At 42.1% G+C, this 21,128-nt stretch overlaps 1 protein-coding gene across 1 annotated transcript in view; it reads right to left on the reverse strand.

Moving 5' to 3' along the window:
• The window catches only part of Tango6 (transport and golgi organization 6 homolog), a 169,276-nt gene that overhangs the window by 80,006 nt on the left and 68,142 nt on the right, over positions 1-21,128 (reverse strand). The window contains exon 15 of the mRNA XM_005345416.2: positions 20,527-20,584. Within this exon, the coding sequence (XP_005345473.1) occupies positions 20,527-20,584 (58 nt within the window). The remainder of the gene's footprint in view (positions 1-20,526; positions 20,585-21,128) is intronic.

Consider the following 21,128-nt stretch of genomic DNA (forward strand, 5'->3'; position numbering starts at 1 on the left):
GAACTCACAGAGATCCGCCTGCCTCTGCCTCCCGAGTGCTGGGATTAAAGGCATGCGCCACCACTGCCCAGCCCAAGCAGTGTTTAAATGAATACAATTTGTGTGTTGTTATTTCGGGGCATAAGCTAGCCAGGCGGCCGGGTTATGGGGACGCAGGCCCGCCGCTCCTACTACTACAAACCTACCAACAAATAAGGCGGTAGGGCATCAAGAAAGACACTCAATGTCAACCTCAGGCCTCCATAAGCACGTTCACACATACATGCACACACATACATGTGTACCCCCCACAAGTCCACATCCATATGCATAAACACGCAGACCATACACCCACAAAGTTAAAAAGGGCTGAGAGCTAGCCTAACATCTGTGAGGCTCTAAGCTTAATGCCCAGTATTGCAACAACAAAAAAGGAGGTAAATGGTTAATTAAAAAAAAAACAGTAATGTGTATATGCAGAAGTAATCTGAAGCCATATTTGGGAGACAGTATTAACATAATGCGGGGCAGGTCTCATTCACATATCCACAGAATACTACTGGGCATGTTATTTCGTGATACAAATATAGTCAGCAGTGCTTCTCTAGTTGATTATCATAAGACACTGTGGGTTATAATGTATGTCTTGTGTGTCATAAGGATTCAAGAAGAGGGGAGGAAAAGAGAACGGTAGAAAGGATGTAAAATGAAGGCAGGGCTTCTTGAAGACAGACAGATGAATTGTTACAAAAAGCACTACCAGCCGGGGATGTAGCACAGTTGGCAAGTGCTGGCATGAAGCCCTGAGTTCCAGCCCCAGCACTGCATGAAACTGGGCCAGGTGGTATAGTTTGTAATCCCAGCACTCAGAAGGTGGAGGCAGGAGGATCAGAAGTTCAAAGTTATCCTTGTTTGATGGAGATGGAGGTAGCCTAGGTTTGTCTCAAAACAAACAAATAAAAAATGAACTAAACTAAATAGAAAAGGGGCTGGTAACATGTAACTCAGTGGCAGAATGCTTGCCTAGCATGCATGCACAAGGCCCTAGGTTCCAAGTACTTGGCTACATAGTAAGTTTTGAGGCCAGCCTGGGACAGATGGCCTCAAACAAAACAAGCAAAACCCCAACCAAGCAACTAAACAAACATAAAACACTCCATAAAACAAACAAGCCCACCCATTAAGTTCTCAACTAAGTGTAACCCTCCTGAAAAAAAACAATAAATAAACAAAAAAACGAACAAATATATAATAAAACAGTGTACTCCTCCAAAGTTCAGTACAAAGCTTTCACAGCTGTAGGATCAAGGTCCCATTTAGACCCTCAGGGCGAATTCCCCAGAGAGAAACAACTCACCTAATGGGTACAAATATCAAAACTGCATTTCAAATGTTCTAATTCATTTTCTTACCAAGGGAGTCTGTGTCATTATACTTAACCAGAACCAGAAGTCCCATTGAAAAGTTGCCTGTGGTGGTACACACCTTTAATCCCAGCACTCGGGAGGCAGAGGCAGGCAGATCTCTGTGAGTTCAAGGCCAGCCTGGTCCACAAAACAAGTTCCAGAATAGTCAGGGCTGTTACACAAGGAAACCAGGACTCAAAAAATCAAGCAAACAAACAAACAAATTGTCCACTACGGTTTTTATCTACTAGATATTTTTCTTATTGATATCTAGTAACTTTTTACATTATAAAGATATTAACTGCTTACCTGCCTTTTGCTAAAAGAAGCAGGTTCAGTGTGATATAATTCATGTATCAGGAAACTGTCATTCTAAAGTGCAGAACTCAGGGGTTTCAGGAGACTCCCAGAGCTGTGCAACCATTAGCACTCTTAGTTCGGGAACATTTTCATCGCCCCAAATGGAAGCTGCCCACTCATTAATCACTTTTCTTTTCCATCCCGAGCCCTGGGCAACTACAGATCCATATCCTATATAAATAGACTTATGTTTGCCATTTTCCTAGGACATCTTCTGTTGTTAAGTATAGTTTGCATTTTAATTAAAGCTAAGGAGATCAAGTCTTTTCAGTTTTCTTCCTGATTTCTCTGCCTGGAGATACTGGTTTTATGCTCATTCACTGTAATTTTTTTTTTAACCTCCTGGATTATTAATTCTCTTCCTGGCTGTGTCTGCTGCAAAACTCTCCCACCTGAATTTTCAGTTATTCTACTTTTTATTTTTAGATGTTCCTATTAAAAAATCAGTTTGATTTTTTTTGTCTTTTATTTCTTACTTCTTAAAAGTTATTGTCAAATTTATTCTGTATTTCTTTTTTTTTTTTGTCCTTTTTTTGGTTTTTTTTTCGAGACAGGGTTTCTCTGTGGCTTTGGAGCCTGTCCTGGAACTAGCTCTGTAGACCAGGCTGGTGTCAAACTCACAGAGATCCGCCTGCCTCTGCCTCCCGAGTGCTGGGATTAAAGGCGTGCGCCACCATCGCCCAGCTATTCTGTATTTCTTTATAAATACAGTAAGCAGAGTTACTTCTTGATGTGTGTGAGCAACAAATCTAATATCTGAAGTCTTATGGAACCTTGTTTTCTTGTGTTTGGCTGTGACTGTGTGCTAATTACTGGCTTCAAGAATTAGTATGGATGAATGTGCCCCTTACAGAGAAATATATATCCTAATTAAGGGAGCCATCTTAGGGTTGGCAAGAGACTTGACTCTAGAGGGGCTCGCAGGTGTCCAGGGAGATGTCCCCAGCTAGTACCTTGGGCAACTGAGGAGAGGGAACCTGAAATGACCCTATCCTATAGCCATACTGATGAATATCTTGCATATCACCTTAGAACCTTCATCTGGCGATGGATCGAGATAGAGACAGAGACCCAAATTGGAGCACCAGACTGAGCTCTTAAGATCCAAATGAGGAACAGAAGAGGGAGAACATGAGCAAGAAAGTCAGGACCACGAGGGGTGCACCCACCCACTGTGACAGTGGAACTGATCTATTGGGAGCTCACCAAGGCCAGCTGGACTGGGACTGAATAAGCATGGGATGAAACCAGACTTTCTGAACGTGGTGGACAATGAAGGCTGATGAGAAGCCAAGGTCAATGGCACTAGGTTTTTTTTTTTTTTTTTTTTGTTTTTTTTTTTTGTTTTTTCGAGACAGGGTTTCTCTGTGACTTTGGAGCCTGTCCTGGAACTAGCTCTGTAGACCAGGCTGGTCTCGAACTCACAGAGATCCGCCTGGCACTAGGTTTCGATCCTAATACATGAACTGGCTTTGTGGGAGCCTAGCCTGTTTGGACGCTCACCTTCCTGGTCCTGGATAGAAGTGGGAGGACCTTGGACTTCCCACAGGGCAGGGAATCTGGACTGCTCTTCATTCTCGAGAGGGAGGGGGAATGGAGTGGGGGGAGGGGGAAGGGAGGGGGAGGGGGACGATGTGTGCGAGGAGGGGGAGGGAAATGGGAAACGGGGAGGAGGTGGAAATTTTTTTTTCAACAACTAAAAAAAAATAAACACAAAAAAAAATAAAGTGCATACAAAAACAGTAAATAAATAAATAAATAAAATGTGCTTTTATCAACAAAAAAAAAAAAGAATTAGTATGGAGAAATGTGGTGTTACTGTAATGATCAGCAGAAGAGCTTCTGTTTTGGAGAATGAAAGTTTCAATAGTGGTGGTAACAGCTATATGATATGATATGATAAAATAATTAGTGTCAATAAATTGTTTAAAATGCTCAAATGTCAAATTTTATGTTATGGTTCATACATGCATAAAACCACAATACTTTTTTTTAAACAGTGTCTTGCTATAGAGCCCAGGCTAGCCTCCAACTCTTGCTCCTCCTCTCTCTACACCCCAGAAATTCAGGGGTGAAGCACAGCGCAGGGCACTGCACAACACTGCTGACTGACCTGGGGGTCTAAATTGAGGAGTAGAAGGTATCTGTTGTTTAATCTCACTTGAAATTGCTCCAAATTTTCATTTCTGCAACTTATCCATGGCTCAATTTCAGGCAAATGTTCTCAGGGCAAATGCAGGATCTCTTGCCGAGTTCACACCTTAGGGGTTCTGCCTTTCTCCTCAAATGTTACTCTGCCCATCCTCTGCACTTTCAATTCTTTAATGGTCTTAGGTTCTTTTGAATGTGTTACTCTATGACAGCTGTATTAAACAGAATGATCTCATTAATGGAAAGCAGGGAGCCACTTTCCCCTAGATTTTAATTAGTTTGAATTTGAGATGTTTGATTTAGGCAGAGTTTCACTATGCAGAACAGAGTCAACTAGAATTCTCCATCATCTTGCCTGGGATTATAGGTATTTACCACCATGCCTGACTAAAATACTTGTTTTAATTACCCAACAAATACAGTATAGATTAAGATCTCTTTATTGTCAGTAGCAGCATATCAGAGTTTTTTATGTTCTGCCATCCTAAACCATCTTCACTCCTGGCTTCTTTTCACACTGCTGTTTTGCTGAGCTTATTGTAAACTGAGCTTATTTTCATTTTTTCACACACAGTTTTTGACCCACTGACCTAACTGCTCTTCTCAGCAGACTAATAAACATCACACGAAATGGCTTCTAATGCAGATTGCTAGCGAGAGCAGACGCCACTGGGCCACAACAGAGTGGCACAGTTCAGAGTGGAGCAGGAGCTGTCATTTTCCTGGTGGGTCCCCTGTTATGAGGAGCATCTGGAGAGACACATGCTGGATGAGATGCTGCTGATTTAACCATTTAACTGCTGAAGTTCCAGACAAGAATAATGGACGCTTTCAGTTCTACCTAATTAGAATTCTCTGACTTTGCAAACTGAATCATTTCATAGACTAAATATAGAAAAGTTATTATTATGGTCTGGTTTCTAAGCAACCATTTCATTAAGAAAAGCACTACTTGGGAGGGAAAACACATCTGTTTGTCAGTAAGGTTCCTGTCTTGTATAATTTCATGGTGAAGAAGCCATGGTCACTCTGTACTCTGGTAATCCCTGGTTGTGAAAAGGTCACCAGGGAGTGCTACAACAGAGGGAGCCATCTGTTTCCATCTGTACTCGTCCCCAAACCTTGTCATCATGAAGCAATTCAGTTTCCTGCAGCAGCCATATAATTAAAAAAAAATACTCTTGGTTATAAAAGCAAGACATGTTCATACTAGAAAACGTGAAAAGCCAGAAATTGAAAGGTACAAAGAAGAAGAAAAAAGTCACCTGACTGCTTGATGCTTTCAGACTCATTGGAAAATGAGTCCCACTGTTAAGAATAGTTTTGTTAAACTATGGGCCTAAAATAATTCCATAGGATTCTGTTGTTTTCCTGGAAGATCAGAACGGTTTCATAATGGTGTGGGCTGTGTTAAACAAATGAATTCAGAAATCTATACAGACAGTCATGCAGTCTTGCTACCTCTCATAAAACAGATTAAATACAGACAAGAGCATGTCTGTCAGCAGTGAGGAGAAAGTTGTGTGTGTGTGTGTGTGTGTGTGTGTGTGTGTGTGTGTGTGTGTGTGTTGGGGCGTGGACAATATGACACATGGCTTATGGATACAGTGTTCTGCATGGGCACAGATGACCTAAGACAAGGACTTTTTCAAATTCTTTGTTCTTTAAGGCAGCAGACCCTTGTTTTCCGTGAAATCTTTATGAACCTGATGAGAGAGCAGGCCCTCTGGCTAGAAAGAGGTTGCTGTGAGCTGAGTCCACCCATCTACCGACTGCTGCCCTTACATGGCCCTGGCTACAGTTGGCCTTTGCTGTCCCTCCAGTTTGAGACACTCCTCTTCCTGGCTTCACGAGGTGAACTCCTAACCCCCCCCCCCAGCTCTGGAGAATGGTTTCCCTCTCCCTCCCCGCTCTGCACAGTGAAGCATTCCTAAACCAGGACAGCCTTCAGAGTGCCTGCTCTTTACAGCACCTGTAACATGACTTTACATCTGTGCAATTACACCGGCCCTCCTTTGACTGTACGCTCCAGGAAGGCAGGACATTACTATATTTCTCAGAAGTATACCTACCATTCTTCTCAAACATAACAGGGTTTAATAAACAAATGTTAAAGGAACAAAATAACATTTAATTATTAAGAGAAAAAAGGAGCAAAAATAATAATTTATGGTTCTCTTTCCCCCTGGTTCAATTCTGACTATTGGTAGGATCCAAACAGGAGCCTGTCAATCTCTTCTATGAATTTTGTTTTCTAAGGACTTATTTCAGGGTTAACTCATTGGTTAAATGAGCTTGATTCTCTTGCAGAGGACCCAGGTTCAGTTCCCAGCACTCACATGGCAGCTCACAACCACCTGTAACTCTAACTCTGGGGGATACAACATCTCTGGTCTCCTTAGACACTTGGATGCACACACGCATACTATACATATATACATTTTTAAGTTTTTATTATATATGTTTAACATATGAGATTAAATAAATCTTTTTAAAAGCACCAAGTCAGCCTAAAGAGCATAGAAAAGGGCAATTAATTTCTCTTTGTATATGTGATCAGAGTCTTTAAGTATTTGTGCATGTATATGAAGGCCAGTGGTTAGCATCTGATATTTTCTATTATTGTCTACCTTTTAAATTTCCTTCATTTCTATATGTATGGGTGTTTTACCCTCATATATGTTTTCTGTGCACCACATATGTGCAGGGCCTGCAGAGGCTCAAAGAGGGCATTAGATGCCCTGGGCCTGGAGTTACAGATGGTTATGAACCACCTAGTGGGTTCTGGGAATCAATTGGTGTACTCTGGAAAAGCATCCAACTACTGAGTCAGCTCTTTAGTCCTCTAACTAAATTTTTTAAATTACATGTTTATTTATCCATGTTGTGGGGGGAGATCATATATGTCCCATAGCACACGTGCAGAGGTCGGAGTACAACATGTGAATTCTGAGGACTGAAGTCAGGTGTGGCAGTAGGCACACTTACCTGAAGAATAATCTTGCCAGTCCCACCTTATTTTTTGAGACAGTCTCTCATTGAACCTGGAGCTCATCAATTCAACTAGACTGGCTGGCCAGTGAACTCTGGGGCTCGCCAGTCTCTGTCTGTCTCTATCTTCTCCAACCCCCAGCATTAGGGCTATAGATGCTTTTATGGGGTGCCGAGGATCCAAATTCAGGTCCCCATGCTTGCACAGCAAGTACTTTACCAACTGAACTATCTCCACAGCCCTCAGTTCTTTTCTGGGTTCCTATATACAATAAAGTCAACACAAAGAAAAACAAAAGTTGAACACAAAGTGCAAAGATGTTCTTTAGCAATCGCCTGGCAACTGGGTGTCAAGATGACCTAATTAGGTCACTGGATGCTCAGGGTCTGACATTTTCTCCCTGAGGTCAATGCACTTCCAACTTGCCTTCCTCTTTAGGGACCAGCAGAGACAAGTCTGATCAAGAAGCAGAACCAAATATCAAAGTCTAAATCTAAACTGAATAGATCCCATGTAAGAGTATTTTTCCAACACTGCCCAAGACCTGACATGACCAGAGAAGTGGAAATTGATGCTTCATTAAGTCAAAAATGTTGAACTTATGATTCAGCAACAAAAGGATCTATGTCAGGGTTAATAAAAAAATATAATTGAGCCTATTATGTATGTGAGCAACTTCAAGGATCACCTTAATCACATCTGGTAGGATTAGGGATTTTAATTTGTACTTGAAATAACAATGTAATGGGCTGGAGAGGTGGCTCAGAGGTTAAGAGCATTTCTTGCTCCTCCAAAGGTCCTGAGTTCAATTCCCAGCAACCACATGGTGGCTCACAACCATCTGTAATGGGGTCTGGTGCCCTGTTCTGGCATGCAGACATACATGTAGACAGAATAATGTATATATGATAAATAAATAAATATTAAAAAAAAAAAAGAAATAACAATGTAATGTAAGCTACTTGCTTTGTGGTATGGGAAAAAGAAGGAAGAACTGGGACTCTCCAACTGGTACCATGACATAACTCCATTACTTATGGACTCTTCCATTATTCTACATTATTCTCTCTCTCTCTCTCTCTCTCTCTCTCTCTCTCTCTCTCTCTCCCCGAAACAGGGTTTCTCTGTGTAGTTTTGGAGCCTGTTCTCAAACTCACAGAGATCTACCTGCCTCCGCCTCTCTCCCGAGTGCTGCTGGTATTAAAGTCGTGCATCACCACTGCTCAGCATGTTATTCTAGTCTTTTTACTGCACCCTTAAAGAAAAAAATTGATAGTGGTGGCACATGTTTTTTAATTCCAGCACTCAGGAGGCAGGGGTAATCAGAGCTCTGCCTGGTCAACAAAGCAAGTTCCAGGACAGCTAGAGCTACACCAGGAAACCGTATCTCAAAGTGGTGGTGGGGAATTCTCTCTTAAAAGGAAGGTGGGCAAAGTTTACATAGCAATTCTTCAGGGAAGATAGGTACTTACTGACTCCTTAATAGCTTATAAAGGAGACATCCACAGCGTCTCTAAATTGTCTTCTGGAAGGACTCTGCCTTTATGGCAGCTCATCTACATGAACAGGAGATGAAGGATTTGAAGAAAATTCTGGAAACCATGAAATTAAGTATGTACCTGCTTACCTGAAAATGTTAAATTCTATGGCCGCCACAGCTTGTTCTACTTACTGTTTGTAGGAGCAGAGGCCTCAGACTTGAGAAAGGTGGGAAGATATTAGCACTGGGTGGATAAGAGCCTTGGGCTCAGGGTTGAAGGAGGGCTTTATCACTCACTGGCTAGCAAAGAACATAGTCTTTTTGTTGTTAGAGGTGGCCCTTAGAGCCTTGAGGGAGAAGCTAATGAAAGAAGCAGCTGCTTCAGGGCTACAGTTAGCTCTTAACTGTGAGTGGAAATGAAGCATATAAGACAATGAATAAGTACTGATCTTTCCATCCAGGAAACCTGTGCTAAATCACTGCCTGCAGGGGGACTGCAATCTGCACAGAAGAGCCTGGGGGCCTGCAAATGGTTCCCAATAGCATCTACTCTCAAGTTCCATCACTCCTTTCCCTTCATACCCTCACAGCCTCAAATGCTTATCCCCCTGCATGCCTGCCCTGCTCTGGACCATCTTCAGGCTTTTGCTTTCCTTCAGCCTCAACTTCTTCCTCCATTTCTATCTAAATCCTGCCCATGCATCCTTCACACTCCCAAGAGTTTCGTGAAAATCTCTGAAATTTTAAGATAATATTTAAAGTGTATTAACTGGAGTTGGAGAGATGGCTCTGTACTTAGAGGATTTAGTACTCTTCCTCAAGATCTGAGTTTGGTCCTCAGCACCCATGTTAGGTGGCTCCCACCCTCCTGTAACTCCAGCTCTACAGGATCTGACACCTTGTTCTAACCTCCAAGGGCACTTGCATACACGCATGCACATGTGTGCACATAGGCAAACTCTTTTTAAAAGAGGTAAAGGGTTTCTCTGTAGCTTCGGGGCCTGTCCTGGAACTAGCCTTGTAGATCAGGCTGGCCTCGAACTCACAGCGATCCACCTGCCTCCCAAGTGCTAGAATTAAAGGCATGCGCCACCACTGCCTGGCTCCACTATCTACTTTTAATTCAAAAAGAAGCTTCACGTCCATATGAAATCCCTCTTCCACACTCTAGTAACGACTACTCCTAGTTCTACAGATTGGACAATTTTGGACATTTCACATAAATGGAATCATACAAAATGTGGCTTTTTATGTCTAACTTCTTTCACTTAACCACACTTTCAAGGTTTATACTGTAGTATGAACCGGCAGTACGCCATCTTTTTTATTACCAAATACCATTGTATTAAATAAATGTACCAGGTTTTATTTGTCTACTCACAGGTGACAGGTTCTAGTTGTTCCTACTTGCATAATGCTGAGGTGTGAGCTTTTGTGTAGACTGTGTTTGCTGTTACTTTCCTTCAGGTCGGGGGCTTGAACGTGCTAGGTAAGCACTCTGTCTTAGAGTTTATCCCTGACGATTTTTTTCTCTCTTTTTTGAACTAGAATCTCATCTAGAACTTGAGTAGGTCTTGAACTTTTGATGACTCACCTGCCTCTACCTTCTAAGTGCTGAGACTACAGCTAACACACCCACTCCTTCCCTTAGGAATCTTCCAGACCTTCAGAACCAGACTGGAACTGCTGAGGCATGCAGCCTTGTGAACTGAGCAGTACTAGGCTGTCGGTCCCGCAGCATGTGTTCAGCCATTGTTGTTACCCAGACAACACTGTGTAGCCAGTCTAATAAATGCACTTCTAACTTATACATTGGCTCTACTGGCTTTTAGAGAACCCTGACTAATACAAGAGGTGATGAAGTCATGAAGACTCAGCTTTTGCAAATGTATTCATGTCAAGATCGTAGGAGTGAGGAGTGGCTTCCTGAAAAAGATGAGTTCAGCCCTCTGACTCTCCAAACCTCTCTGGCTCTTCCCCAAATTCCTTTTGCCATAGGATGATGTAGCACAAAGGTCCTGGCCAGATGTTGCCTTCAGACCTTGGGGTTCTGAGCTTCAGAACTGTAAGAAACAAAGCCCTGTCCTTTATAAGTAAATTCCAGGTCCAGGTATTCTGTCACACAGTACAAAAGACAGCACATGAATGCAATCCAGAAGGGACTTCTGAAGCCTTCTCTGACGCTCCTGAGCAATACCATTCCCTGCTGTGCTGAAAGCCAATGACCACTGAAGGGAAGAAGGAAGAAGAGCAGGCAGTGTGAGGTAGCAAGGTGCATTTTAAAGATCCAGAGATTACCTGAAAAGTAACACTCTATACACTACCTAGTGAGCCAAAGAAAACAAAAATCAAGGAAGCACAAGATTGGCAGACTGTTAAAGTATATAAAGAGCTGGTTTATGATGGAAGCACTGCCACAGGCAGGCCTGGTCCACATATGCAGAGACCTGATGAGACTCAATCATACTTGGAGGCTGAAGCGATGTGGGTACTGCGATGCAAGAGTATGCTTTTCAGAACCAGAGAGACTTATCTTCAAATTCTGGTCCTGTCACCTAGTATCTGTGTCACTTTGGACCAGGTAGTTAATATCTTTGAGCCTCAATTCCCTCGTTCTGAACTGGTAGGGTTGCTATGATTGACATATAACAGGTACTCAGTAGGTGGTAACTTATACAACCTACTGCCATTTCTGACATGACAATTACCCAGGGCAATCTTGGAAAGTGCAAATAATTGTGAAGTAGCTATTATTCTTTTCTATATAGGTAAAAGTGCCAAACTGCTAAGTTTCTGATATAAATCTGAATATTGGTGGTTTTTTTTTTTTTGACTGACAGAAGAAACCACTGGTCAGAAAGTCCAAAAATGAAGCTAGTATGAATGAAACTTTAGTTTAGGGCTTTGAAGTAACTCCCAACCCCCTATGTGGAAAGGGGCAGAAGGCATCATGTAGAGCCTGTGAACTTCAATAAGGTAAGTACATAAGTACAATGGAAGGGGATCGCTGCAAAAAGGGCTTGCTTCACTTCCACACTCTACCAGCTTTTGTGACTACCAGCAAACCACATCTTCATTTAAAAAGCTGGTAGAGAGCCAGGCATCGTGGTGTATGTCTTTAATTCCTGCACTTGGGAGGTGGAGGCAGCTGGATCTTTACAAGTTCAAGGCCAGACTAATCTACTTTAGTGAGTTCCACGCTAGCCAGAGCTAAGCAGTCAGACTCTGCCTTTAAAACAACAACAATAAAACCAAACTAACAAAAAAAAAAAGAAAGAAAGTTGATAGAGTACTTGCCTAGTCATGGGTTTAATCCTCAGCAAGACATAAATCAACCTGGTGGGCTCAGAGATTAAAAGCTCTGGCTACTCTCCCAGAGGTTCTGAGTTCAATTCCCAGCAAACCACATGGTGGCTCACAACCATCTATAACTAGAACTGGTGCCCTCTTCTGGTGTGCAGACATACATGCAGACAGAACATTGTACACATAATAAATAAATCTTTTGTGTGTATGTGAAAAAACATCCAATTGTTTTTATTGAGCTATATACTTTTCTCCACTCCCCTCCCTTCCTCTCCGCGCCCCTTGTACTCTCCCCATGATCCCCACGCTCCCAATTTACTCAGGTGATTTTGTCTTTTTCTACTTCCCATGTAAATTAGATAATAAATAAATATTAAAAAAAAAAACTGGCATGGTGACATATGCCTGGAATTCTAGTACCCGGGAGGTGGAGAAGGTAGGTCAGAAGTCCAAGGTCATCCTTGGGTACAGATCAGGCCTACAGTCAGCCCAGACTATGAGACTGTCCCCAAAGCCAGATAGATAGGTAGACAGACAGACAGACAAACAGACGGAACTACAGTGCTTTACTATATTTCAGGATGACTGGTGGAATCTGGTGTTTCTATCTGCGTTATTAATAATGATCAGCAATGGGAACCACTCAACTGTCCATCCGCTGATGCTGGATAACAAATGTGGCTAGTCCATAGATGATTAATGTTATTCTTGAATAAATATTGAAAAGCATAACATCTGTCATCATCTTTTTTTCAAAACTAACAACAGGGGGGCTGGAGAGATGGCTCAGCAGTTAAAAGCACTGGCTGATCTTGCAGAAGACCTAGATTCAGTTCCAACACCCACATGGTTGCTCACAACCACCTAAAGCTTCAGTTCGAGGGCCTCTATCTAGAACCTCTTCAGGCACCAGACACACCAGACACACATATGATACACTAGCATACATACAGATAAAACACCCATCCACATAAAATAAAAATTAACAAAAAATTTAAAGCAAACAACAGGATCAGTTTCTACTATTATTTGAAAAATTGTGTACAAGAGGGACCTGTTGTACCCTGGGAGGTAAAGAGCAAGCTCTCAGGCACAGAGATTGTGGGTGCTCAGTACCATACTTCACAAACTGATTCATCCTGGAACCCATATACTGGATGGAAAGAGAACAGGCTCTCAAAAATTGTACACACATACACACATGCACCTATAGGCATATGCTCTCTCTGTGTCTGTCTCTCTCTGGTTCTCTCTGCAGAAAGTAAACAAATAAACATTTTTTAAAAATAAAGATCTAAATGACCTTCTATGTTATCTTGGAGAACAGGTTTAGGTTAACCTAAGTACAAGTGCCAAAGTCTTTATCTATAAAATGGGAATATTTTGTGTCATACGTAAAAATGAACTAAAAATGAACCATATATCTAAATGTAAGAAGAGCTAAATCAATAAGAGTTGGAAGAAAACAGAAGAAAATCTCCTCAGTGTATCTGCGGGTAGCCTGAAACTCACAGAGATGCACCTGCCCCAAGCACTGAGAGTGAAGGTGTGCACCAGCACACCTGGCACATCCATTACCTTGAGTTGAATGATAACTTATTAGAAATGACTCCACGAGTATGAGCAATGGAAGAGAAAGCTAACAAATAAATTTCATCAAAGCTAAACTTCTATGTTTCAAACAGCACCACATACAAGAGAACAAGATGTTCTACACAATGGCATAAAATATCTGCAAATCATACATTTGATAAGGAAGTTGTCTCCAGAATACACCAGCAAATATCATAGCCCAATAATAAATAAAACATCCCAAAATGGAAATGGTAAAGAATCTGAATAGATGTTTTTCTAAAGGACATTTTAAAACAGACGAAAACTGATTTAAAAAAAAAAAAGGTGTTCAACATCATTCAACATCATCAGTGAAAATCCCAGCACTCGGGAGGCAGAGGCAGGCGGATCTCTGTGAGTTCGAGACCAGCTTGGTCTACAGAGCTAGTTCCAGGACAGGCTCCAAAGCCACAGAGAAACCCTGTCTCGAAAAACCAAAAAAAAAAAAAAAAATCATCAGTGAAATACAAACCTAAATCACAATTCATTTCATACCCATTAGGATGGCTGAAAGAAATGGGCCAGAAAATTAATAAGTATTGGCTAGCTAGCATAGTGGAACTTTTGTTTATTATTGGCAGGAATGTAAAATGATGCCACCATTTAAAAAAAATCTTATTGACATAGCTCTTATATTTAGATATATGATCCATTTTGACTTAATTTTTAGGCATGATATGAAATAGTTCCATTTTATAGATAAGCATGGAGTTACTATATGACCTAACAATTCCCCCAGCTGTAAACTCAGGGCAAATAAAAACAAGTGTACACAAAACTTTGTAAACCAGTATTCATAGTGGCCGAGAAGTAGAAATGGGTTATTAAGATAGCTCAGCAAGTTAATGGTGCCTTTGACCTAGTCTGAAGACCTAAACTTAGCCGGGCGGTGGTGGCGCACGCCTTTAATCCCAGCACTTGGGAGGCAGAGGCAGGCGGATCTCTGTGAGTTCGAGACCAGCCTGGTCTACAAGAGCTAGTTCCAGGACAGGCTCCAAAGCCACAGAGAAACCCTGTCTCGAAAAACCAAAAAAAAAAAAAAAAAAAGACCTAAGCTTAGTCCCTGTGATCCACATGGTAGAAGGAGAGAACCAACTGCTACAAGTTGTCTTCAGACCTCCACACACACACACACAAATAAATAAATAAATTCAATCTAGAAACAATCCAGCTGCCCATCAACTGATGATGGAAAGTAAAACGGTGCTATTCAGTACAATGAAATACTAATCTATAAAAAGGAATGGAGATCACCAAGCAGTGGTAGTGCACGCCTTTAATCCCAGCATTCAGGAGGCAGAGACAGGCTGATCTGAGTTCGAAGTCAGTATGGTCTACAGAGTGAGTTCCAGAACAGGCTCCAAAGCCACAGAGAGAAACCCTGTCTTTTTTTTTAATATTTATTTATTATTACACAGTGTTCAGTCTGCAGGCCAGAAGAGGGACCAGATCAAATTACAGATGGTTGTGAGCCACCATATCGTTGCTGGGAATTGAACTCAGGACCTCTGGAAGATCAGCCAGTGCTCTTAACCTCTGAGCCATCTCTCCAGCCCCCGAGAAACCCTGTCTTGAGAAACAAACAAACAAACAAACAAAGGAATAAAGGTATTAAGGTATTGACCCATGTTATAGTAAGGAAGAACCTTACAAAGGTATTCTATATGGAAAGGAACTAGGAAAAATGGAGGTCTGACTCTATTGCCATATGACTCCATTCCACTCATAGGCATGTCCACAAAAGGCAGGTCAGAGACAAAAAGCAGACCAGAGGTCAAGGATTTAGTGGTGTGGTATAGCATTTGTCTGGCATATGCAAGGCTAAGGATCTGATTCTTAGCATCACAAAAAAGAAAGAAAGAAAAATGCCCATCATTGGCTGTCAGGGGCTGGGGAATAACTGATATGGGTATAGGATAAAAACATATTCTAAAATCAGAAAGCCATGGTGGCTGTCTGTCTTAGTCAGTGTTCTACTGTACCATGACCATGGCAACTCTTATAAAGGAAAGAACTTAATTAGGACTTATTTACAGTTTCAGAGGTTTAAGTCCATTGTCACCATGGCAGGAGCATGGTGGCATGCAGAGAGAAATGGTGCTGGAGAAGTAGCTGAGAGCTGTACATCTGGATTCACAGACAGTAGGAAGAGAGTGAGCTACTGGCCTTGCATGGACTTTTGAAACCTCAAACCCATCCCCAGTGACACTTCCTCCAACAAGGCCACACCTCCTAATCCTTGTAAGTAGTTCCACCCCATGATGACTATGCATTTAAACATATGAGCCTATGGGGGCCATTCTTATTCAAACTACACAAACTACTACACTGTCCAAATCTTTGTGTGTTGGTGTATATGTGTATGCATACGTATGTTCATGTGTGTGCATATGTACATCAGGTGCGCATATATATGTGTGAATGCATGAGGAGGTCAGAAATCAACATTAGTGTCTTCCTCAAGCTTTCCCCATCCTATTTTTTGAGAAAAGGCCTCTCAGTGAACATGGCACTCACCAATGCAGCTATGCAGGCTGACCAGTGAGCTCCAGTGATCCATCTGTTTCCATCTCCTCAGTGCTGGGATTACAGACATGCACTTCTGCCCTCAGCAAAACGTAGGTCCTTGGAAATGGAACTTGGGTCCTCGGGCTTTCGAGCTGAGCACTTTGCCAACTGTGACATCTCCCCAGACCCCCCTTTTTTTTGTAGTGGGGGAAGGGGGTTTAAAAAGAATCTCACATAGCTCAGGCTGGCAGTAAACTCACTAAAGTAGCCAAGGGTGACTCTGAACTTTGGATCCTCCAGTTTTGGCCTTCCAAATGCTGGGGTTACATCTCTATATACTAAGAAACACTGTCTTGCACCTTTTAATTTGAGGCATTTTTGGAATGTAAATTATATCTCAAATAAGTTTGAAAGGATGAAGATAATGTCTACTTCCCTGCCAACCTCATGACTTTACTAAGCACAAACAGAAGAGACACTGCCAGCGAGACACTAAGAAACCAGATTGGAGCAGAAAGAAACCTTCCAGTTTCAAGGACAAAAATGGAGAAGGCAAAGTTCACATGATTACAGTCCAAATTTCCACACCAGATCCAATGAGATGATCCTTAAGAGACAGAGAATTGTTTTCAGCTAATGGTTTCTTACTTTACTTGAGGTAGAAATCTGAGAATAAGATAAAAGTTGGTGCCTGACAAGTTAAAGCTTGTAATTCTGCTTAGTTGGAAACTCTGTAAAAATCTTGTCATCATGTATATACACTCATCGCCCCCCTTCTGAGCCTTTTGCCTTGGTTCCCTTTGGCTCTTTTGAAAGAAAAGAAAAAGAGGGTGGAAAAGGGTGTGATTTGTCTGGGCATGTCAAAATGTCTATCCCTTCCTTTACACAATGGCATACTTTCACCTCCATGTCTTGGCTCAGTGTATAGGTTTCTTTCTCCCTTCCTTCCTTCCCTCCCTCCCTCCTTCCTTCCTTCTTTCTTCCTGTTTGTTATAATTGTTTTATCCAAAGACATTTTGGGCCTAAGAGTGTGCCTCTTTTTGGGCCTGAGAGTGTGCCTCTGTAGCAAGAAAGAGGCCCTGGGTTCAATCCTAATGATCTTCAAAACAACACCAACACAGCCAAAGATTCTTTTGACACTCAGAGGGACCATTGGGACCCCTGGAATGTAGACTGTTCTTCAAGGACATGACTCCGAGGACATCTGAGCAGATTCGTAGCTGGCTAAACTGTCTGGCTACAAGAGCTTACTGAAGAACATTACTCATGTGTCTACCACATTCATCACAATGGAGCAACATACCCTTAAGAGTCTTACAGTGCAGGCTGAGGAGATGCTCAGTAGGTAAGATACTTATCATGCAAGCATGAGGACCAGAGTTTGGATCTCCAGAACCCACATAAAAGCTGGGTGGAGATGGCAGCTACCTGTAATCCCAGCAGTTAGGCGGCGGCAGAGGGAATCCCAGGGGTGAGTTGACTAGTTAGTCAAATCAGAAAAATCCAGGTTCAGCTAGAGACCCTGCTTTAGTCAATGAAGTAGGAGTAATCAACAAAGGTACCCAGTGCCAACACCTGGCTTCCACATACATGCTTGTATACATATGCATGCTTGTATACCCTCAAGTGCAAAACACGTACACAGACACACACACACACACACACACACACAATCCTCAACCCTCAACACATTAAGGGATAATCACAGACATGTCTTGATTTTGGGAAAGACAGGACTTCTGCTTTGTATACAATTCCTTATCATTGAAAAAAAATTTAATTTTTTTTTGTCACAGGATATTACTCAGTAGCCACAGCTGGCCTCAAACTCACTCTGTAAACCAGGCTGACCTCAAAATCACAAATTCACTTGCCTCTGCTTCTCTGTGCTAGATTTAAAGGTGTGTGCCCCTGTCCTCAGTAGGGAACTCAGCAACTTTATACACAGCTTCCTATCTGCAGCACTTGCCTGGTATGAATAGCAGATATGCGGACATCTTTTCACAAAGTCAAGTTTAACTATTCAGGGATTTAGTTCTTAGACTGCTACATGAACAGGTAACACATGTAGCAGGAATTCTTAAATAAGACAAGAAGAGATATCTACTGTGGGAATGAATACTCAGCCCCTCTCTGCTCTTTGCCTGGACTGCAGACAGAATTGGTGAATATGTTTTAAAAAAAAAAAAAACCAAACTATCACTGAGTTGAGTGGGAAGTATCCATAGAGTCATGCAGGCAGATTGAGAAAAAAAAAAGATTAAAATGCATTCACAGACCCCAAAACTAAGTGCTCCCCAGAGTACTCTCTAGTACCCTTATTACAAACGACCAGAACAGCATGTTTGGAGTAACTTGGGCCTGTGCAAGTAACACACAAGTGGGAAAATTCACCTCCTGCTTCTCTTAATGGGAATTCACTTAAGGCCTTGGCTTTTAAGTATATATAACCGACACCAAAAACATCAGTTAGTTCAATCTTATCCATCTTGGGGAGGCAGAACAGAAATTCCACCTCCCTCTACCTGTCCTGTTATTCATCACTAACTGATTAGCAACACCAATTAAAACCACCGAAAACACATGCAACACCAACAGCTGCAGTTTTTATAGGGGATCCCAGAGGCTAATGAGATCAATGGGTTAATAAGCTGAGCCTTTGACAGGCAGAATGTTGCCACATTAAAATGACACACCACTTTCAAAAACTCAGACCTAAAAACAGACAAGAAAGTCTGTGAAAACCATCTCCTTGAAAAAGCACAGGTGACTTGGTGTCTGAGGGTTATATTTAGAGGTGTCCTGGGTTCTCCAGTCACTGGTTTCTCTGGTTTCCTTAAGTGTCACTTCATGGCTGTAGTCACACCTGTGTGAGCCCCAACCTGTCTGACCTCCACAGCTGCAGGTCAATTACTTTCTCTGGAAACTCTCAACTCTCCTAGCTGTCCTCTTGCCTCTGGGGTGGTCCTTTTGTCTCCCTTAATCCTCTTTCTGCTTATGGCCCTGCCTTCCCCACCTGGATGGACTATACTCTCAAATTGTGAGCCAGAACAAATGCTTCCTTTTCTCTTTCTCCTCTCCCCTACCCTTTCTTTTTAAGACAGGGCTTTTCTATGTAGCTCTGGCTGTCCTGGAACTCCCTTTGTTGATCAGGCTGCCTTGAACACAGAGATCCGCCTGCCTCTGCCTCCTGAGTGCCAGGGTTAAAGACGTGCGCCACCACTGCCTGGCAACACTTCCTTTCTTAAGGTGCTTTTTTGGCCAGGTATTTTGTAACAATGAGGAAAAATAACTAATGCACACACTGAGTTCCATTTAACAGATAAGAAACTGGAGCCCAAGAGGCCTAACGTCATTGCCAAAGCCTGTTCAGCTGAGAAGCAGTGTACTTAGGCAGTCTGCCTCCAGAATCTCAGTTCTGCACCAAAGAAAACTGAGGCAACTCTAGCTTTCTCACTGTGATTCTGATCCTGTTGGGAAGGGTGCCCAACTTTCTATTCTCCTCTAGTTCTGGAATCTATAAACCAATAGAAGTGTGGAGAACAAAGAACCTCAGAGAAGAAATAAAATGATTTCCATGTTTTCTCCCTAGTGTTAGGGAGATTTATACAGCTAAGCAAATGTTCTACCACTGAGTTATATTCCTGCTCTATATGGGTTATTTGCTTGTTTGTTTGTTTTTAGTGTTTTGAAGACAGGGTCTCCCTATTCTGTAACTCTGGTTGTCTTGAAACTCACTCTATAGACCCAGGCTGGCCTGGAAGTCAAAGAGACCCACCTACCTCTGTTTCCTGAATGCTATATTAAAGATGTGTGTCACCACATATGGCCCCATATGTGTCTTGATTTTTACTATTTATTTATGTGTATACGGGTATGGGTATTGCATATATACAATGCTCACAGAGGCCAAAAGAGGGCATCAGATCCTCTGGAGCTAGAGTTACATGTCATTGTGAGGTGCCTAACATGAATGCAGGGGCACAGTACACACTCAGGTGCTGAGCCATCTCTCCACCCCATGTGTGTATGAGTGTGTGTGTGTGTGTGTGTGTGTGTGCGTGTGTGTGGTTTTTTAAATGAAGAAATATTAATAAAAATATTAAATACCTGAAGCTGAGGGTGGTGCTTACTTGTGAATGTGTGAGGACCTAGATTTACTCCCTAGCTCTAGACACCCCACACCAAAAACAAAACCAGAAAAAAAAATCACCAAAAATAACAAAACAGAAACCATTAAAATGAAACCAAAAACATTTGAAAACTCAAAATCTTGTGGCGCGTGCGCGCGCGCGCGCGTGTGTGCGTGTGTGTGTGTGTGTATGCCCATGTGTGTCCCATGAAGATCAGAGGACAACTTGTAGTTCTTCCCCTCCACCACGTGGATCCTGGATATGGAACTCCAGGCCTCAGGCTTAGGGCCTGTGCCTTTATCTGCTGAGATCTCACTGGCCCCACAAAAGGTTACATTGCAAGAGTTTATGGATGAGTTCTTTACCTCTCTCAACCAAGGAAATGGCACTTAATCTATAGAATGATAAAGTAAACATAAAACTTCATCATTATGAGACATTGAAACTTTCTAAGAATCCTATGAAAACTCTAGAATGCCATTATTATCTCTCAGAGTATCCCATGTAGGAAGCAGAAAGATGGACAAAATAACCAGTCATCTGGTGGTTGTATCCCTCAAGTAAACATGATGCCATCTTTGGTCCACGATAGCTTACCCTGAATTGCAGACAGATACACAAAAGTGTCTTCATGCTCCAAGTTCTCCAAGAATATCTGGAAGCACAAAACAGGGTAAGATGAATCTCAAAGAGAAAAAGACATGGAGCCCTTTATCCACCGTCTCTGAAGAGCACATGCTCTTCTTCTTGGTAGAAACTGGTCTGACGTAGAACCAACCATGTGAGGAAAATGGTTTATTTGCTTGAAGTCCAATTTCTCTAGCAGTTTAAGAGGGGAGGGAAATTAGGGGGAGAAACTTCTTGAAGTTATCAAGTATATACCAGCACTAGTTATAGAAATCAACACATATAAGAATAATCAACAGATAAAGACTTGATGTGCAAACCTGGGAACCTGAATTTGGTCCCTGGGTCCTATGATAATAGAAGAAAACCAACTACCAAAGTTATCCTCTGACTCCGCAGACACACTGCAGCACGTGTGCCCACACTCACACAGACCTCCATACACACTATAGCATGTGTGTGCCCACACTCGCACAGACCTCCAGACACATTGTAGCATGTGTGTGCCCACACTCCCAGACCTCCACAGACACACTGCAGCATGTGTGTGCCCACACTCCCACAGACCTCCA

The sequence above is a fragment of the Microtus ochrogaster genome, chromosome 4, assembly GCF_000317375.1.
Source record: "Microtus ochrogaster isolate Prairie Vole_2 chromosome 4, MicOch1.0, whole genome shotgun sequence".
NCBI lineage: Eukaryota > Metazoa > Chordata > Mammalia > Rodentia > Cricetidae > Microtus > Microtus ochrogaster.